Source organism: Artemia franciscana, chromosome 6, assembly GCF_032884065.1.
Source record: "Artemia franciscana chromosome 6, ASM3288406v1, whole genome shotgun sequence".
Taxonomy (NCBI): domain Eukaryota; kingdom Metazoa; phylum Arthropoda; class Branchiopoda; order Anostraca; family Artemiidae; genus Artemia; species Artemia franciscana.
In genome coordinates, this window is record NC_088868.1 from 19,815,383 (window position 1) to 19,820,116 (window position 4,734).

A 4,734-nucleotide genomic window follows, 5' to 3' on the forward strand; every position below is an offset into this window, starting at 1 on the left:
CTTTGTCTTTGGTTAGTTCAGTCAAGAACTGTTAAGTTCATAGGTGGCTTACTCGTTGATGTTTAGGTTTACTCCCTCCTCTTTCTCCTTGGGGTTGCCAACTGCATGAATGTGACTCCAGAGTACGGATGCATCGGCCGACGCGTATACCCCGCCATAGATCGCTTACACCCACATAGACCAGCAGTTAGTTTTTGTGTATACATTTCAAATCCTTTGAGATAAAAAAAAAGAAAAACTAGTAACACAGCGTAAAAAGACATGGTGTTCCTCTTGGATTTAAATAATGGTATAAAGACCTAAAAAAAAATTTCTATTATACAGATCACAAGCAAGAATTAATAAGGTCACAAGATCTGACTTACTTGATCTGTAGTTTTAAAAAATATTTCCTATTTTAGAAATTAGACAGATTGGTAAACTTACACAGCTGTGAGTTTGTCGAAGAAGCAAGCCGTCTTAGATTGAGACACTGGTGAACATCTTAACGCCAATTACTTGCTATCATCATAAATGTGAAGAAATGTTGGCCGTCGCTCTATTTTTCTTTTCTTTTTCTTGAAAGTTTGTATTTAATATCGGTCAAAAATTGCAAAGTTAAAACCAAGTACAATACTTATTATTATTTCTTCTCAATTAACTTTTAGATTTAATTTTCACTGACGTTTGTCGATGAATATAAAACTTGATTAAACAAAAGACAGAAATTGCAACTAAAATGCACAATACCACAACTGAAACTACAAACCATTCAGAACTTTGCTTTTCTTCTTGTGCCTTGGCAATTATTTTCGAGCAGTCAAAAACTTTATCAGTGCCTTGACATTTCAATGTTTCCAGACCTAACAGTTCTGTTTTGTATAAAGTTGAAGAATTACAAATAATTTCAGAATTCTCATAATCACAAACTAATTCATTTTCACCAATATCACAAGTAAGAAAGTTCTTTTTTTTACTATTCTTCAACCAAGTCAAATCTTTAATATCGCAATCCCGTAAGGTCAGTGTCTTTACATCTGCTCTTTCTAAAATTTGTGTCAGTTCAGACTCTATTGATCTACTTCCTGTGAAGTCTATAAAACTTAATCTTCCATAGGATTTCAGAAGGATGGTCCCTGGATTAATCGAAACTCTTATCAATGATAAATCTACTAATTCAGGAGGTACACTTAAATCCTGAAGGTTGTAATCTTTTATTGTTAACTTACGCAATCTTTCACAGAGCAATTCAATAACCACGTAACAGCTCGACGGTAGAGATGTATTGAAGCCAAAACCTTGAATCGTCAAATCAGAAATGTTTCCAAGGTTGCTGTTTTCAATAAGTTTACGGGGATATTCTAGACTTCTAGAGGATATGCAAAATATTTCTAATGAGGGGTATGTCAATGCAACTTCTACGGACTGTATATCATTAAAACAAAGGTCAAGCTCTGTAAGCTGTGGTAATGACCCTGTGTCATCAATTCTACTAATACTGTTATTTGTGAGGTATAGTTGTAGGATACTAGTGGGTAAGTTTTTAGGTATTTCATTAAGTAAATTACTAGAAATATCTAGGTAAGCTAGCACTTGGTTTGAAGTAAAAGCATTTCCTGCAATGAACGAAATAGCATTGTCGCGCACCATGAGCGATTTAAGTCTTGGTAAAGATTGAAAAGTAAACTCGGTGATGACTTTTAAGTTATTACCAGACAAATCCAATGTATCAATATTTGGAGTAGTTAAAAATAGTAAATCCTGAATATCAGTGATGTCGCACTTTGATAATCTCAGCTTAGTCAGCCTTATACTGGATATATATTTATCTGAAGTCAACTCCCCAAGTTTTCCATCTGATATTGATAAAATGTTTGTATTTTCCAACTGTGTATCTGTAGGAAACCTATATTTGCAGTCTAGTACCGGGTGGCTATCTTCGATCTCAATAAAATTGCAATAACGATTCTCAGTTCGATTGTGTACCACGAGAGGTGCTATTTTCGCAGGGGCTATTGTCATGGATGCTCCTTCTTTCACCAGCACCAGTAGTATGATAAGCCTTAAAAAGATAAAATTGTTGTTTGGTACAGTTGTTTATTGCTGTCAATTCAATAAAATTTAAAAGAGGGAGCAAAATGTATTTTCAAAATTAAGTAAATTGGTTGTTTTTTTTCAGTTTGTCCAACAAAAATACTAATAAACGAACTTTTTTATGAAAACACCCCAAAAAAATCTTAAATATATCTATGTAATGTATCCATATTATCTATGTAAATTCATTCTGCATCTTCTAGTGTTCTCAATGGATTTATAAAAGGCTATCTTTTTTGTAACATAAGTGGAGAATTAACATGTCAAAACAGATGGATCATTTTCTTAAGTCAAATAGTGAGTTAAAATACAAAATCAACACTATAAACACGGAAGAATGAAAAAGTAGTTTGAAAATCCGATCTTATTTATGAAAATTCAATATATACTTAAAAAAACAAGATTTGGAAACTTAAACAGGTGTAGATATAATTGCGACAGCTGTAAGCAGTCGCAATCGTGTCATGAAATTCTCCTGTGTGGATGTACGGTAATCTCTCACAGCAGCTCGATCTTGCAATTATGCTAACATGTCAAAACAGAAGGATGATTCTCTTATGTTCAATTGCAAGGTAAAGTACAAAATCGACATAGTAAAAATTGCTTAATAACACAGCAGTACGAAAATCCTTACATATCTATGAGGGTCCAATTATTTTTACAAGGTTTTGAAGACATAGAGGAAGACTACACAATCATAAGTGTATTATGAAATAAAAGAGGGATTTGAACCAGCGTTGTGACATTATTTTCTGTTTTAAGCCTGGGGAATCGGCAGTTGTAACGTTTGAAAAGTTAAAACAGGTCTATAGGGAACATTCTTTATCCTGAACTGAATTTTTTCGCTGGAACCAATCTTTGTTAGAAGATAGAAAACAGTTTGAGGATCAATACCGTACAGAGAAGGCTTTAGTTTTGAAACTAGTGCGAAAATCAATGCTGGTTTGGTTTCGACAAAAACGGAATCGTTTGCAAAGACTTTGAAAAGAAAAAGGCCATCTCAAAATTTCTATTTGATCCACAATACCACGTGTGTATGTTGGAGGGGGTGGTCGCTGTCCTCCGATCACTCTGATTCTTAAACAGGGCACTAGAGCTTATAATTACCAATCCAATGAGCCCCCTTCGAAGTTTATGTGACCATGCTTTCTATAAAAAAAAGACCTTGTATGCCCCCAGGGCATAACTTACAAACTTTGCCCTGGGGCTGGGGGTTTTCATCCTCAAAGACATAATTTCTGGACCTTTCAACTACGCTGAACAAAATGCCTGTATCAAAATTTTAATCAGAAGCGTTTGAGGAAATGACGGCCGTAGGGGGGTTGCCTAGCCCTCCGATCACTTTCGACTACTAAAATGCGCATTAGCCCTCTCAATTTCCAGTCGTTTGGGCCCTTTTCAAATTTTCTGCGACAACTTCTTCGATATAAAGTACCCTGGTCTAAAGAAATCAAAAAAAAAAAAAATCCATTGTGCCAACATCGTTTTTTACTTAGACAGCGCTATAGCGCTGGCTATAATTTACATTTCGCCCTCTCCCCATACCCTTTCGTGAATAGACGCTATTGGAAAAAAAAATAAAACATATTAAAGTTTAGGCTACATACGATTAATTTTTTACCTTTGTAAAAAAATTAATTTTGAAAAAATAGAAAATACGCTTTTCAAAGAAGAATAAACCCAAATTAAACTTAAGATAAGCAGAAATAAATTTCTATAATAATTCAAACTCAAAACGATCAGAAATTACTATTAAAGAATAAATGAATCCAACACGAACAAATTAAATATACATAGCAAACAAACAAACAACAGGTACTAATATAAATGAATAAATAAATCTTAAAACGAGTAAAACTTAAGTTGAATATATAAAGCAAGCTTAGAACAAATAAAAATTACTACAAACAAGATTTTGGCTACATCCCCCTTTCCTAACTGTAAAAGTCTAAATCCCCCTACGTCATTAAAGATTTGATCTTCACTCCCAAAAATGGTAAGAATTGCACAATAATGTTCACAATAATGTTATTCAAACTTGTTTTCTATTCTTAACCCCCCCCCCCCTAAAATGAAATTGCTTAGCCGATTACAAATCCTGGGTATGATCCTGGTAATACTTGAACTCTCAGCAGTTACATCTGATACCCAAATTATTTGGGTCTAAGACTCAGCAACTGAAATACAAGAAACTAAAATTCATTTACTTTTTTAAATTAAACATCCTATATTCCTCCAAATCAAGTTAAATTTTGAAGTCAATTTTTATTTAGATTTTATAATCAAACCAGGAAATCCATTTCCGTAGATAGATACGTCGTTGTGGTTTTGTTTAATAGACGTAAATTGTATGTTCTCATTCCTAAAAAGATCCATTTCAGATGAAAGAAAAAATCCCAGTCTTTTTGATGCTAGTTTTCTACAATCTTCTGTATTAAGAATCCGCTATCAAATACTTACAGTTCAAACTAACGTTGTTAAGCAACTGAAATATTATGGAGTTATTTTATAAGAAGGTGAAAAACTCAATTGCAAATTAACACATGCGTTCTAGCTTTACCTTCAAAATCCAATGGTGTCAGTGGGGGAGGGAGAGGCTGGCTGGGGCTACAGCCCTCTACCCTTCGATTTAGAAGGGTAATCGAATCAGGATCAGTAATA

General features: G+C 33.9%; 1 protein-coding gene across 1 annotated transcript; it reads right to left on the reverse strand.

Moving 5' to 3' along the window:
- Window positions 1–608: 608 nt before the first annotated feature.
- Window positions 609–4,336, reverse strand: LOC136028158 (podocan-like). Its single transcript, XM_065705836.1, has 2 exons — window positions 4,281–4,336; window positions 609–2,041 (listed from the first exon to the last, which is right to left on the reverse strand). The coding sequence occupies exons 1-2, from the start codon at window positions 4,295–4,297 to the stop codon at window positions 637–639; spliced, it is 1,422 nt and encodes a 473-aa protein (XP_065561908.1). The 5' UTR covers window positions 4,298–4,336; the 3' UTR covers window positions 609–636.
- Window positions 4,337–4,734: the final 398 nt, after the last annotated feature.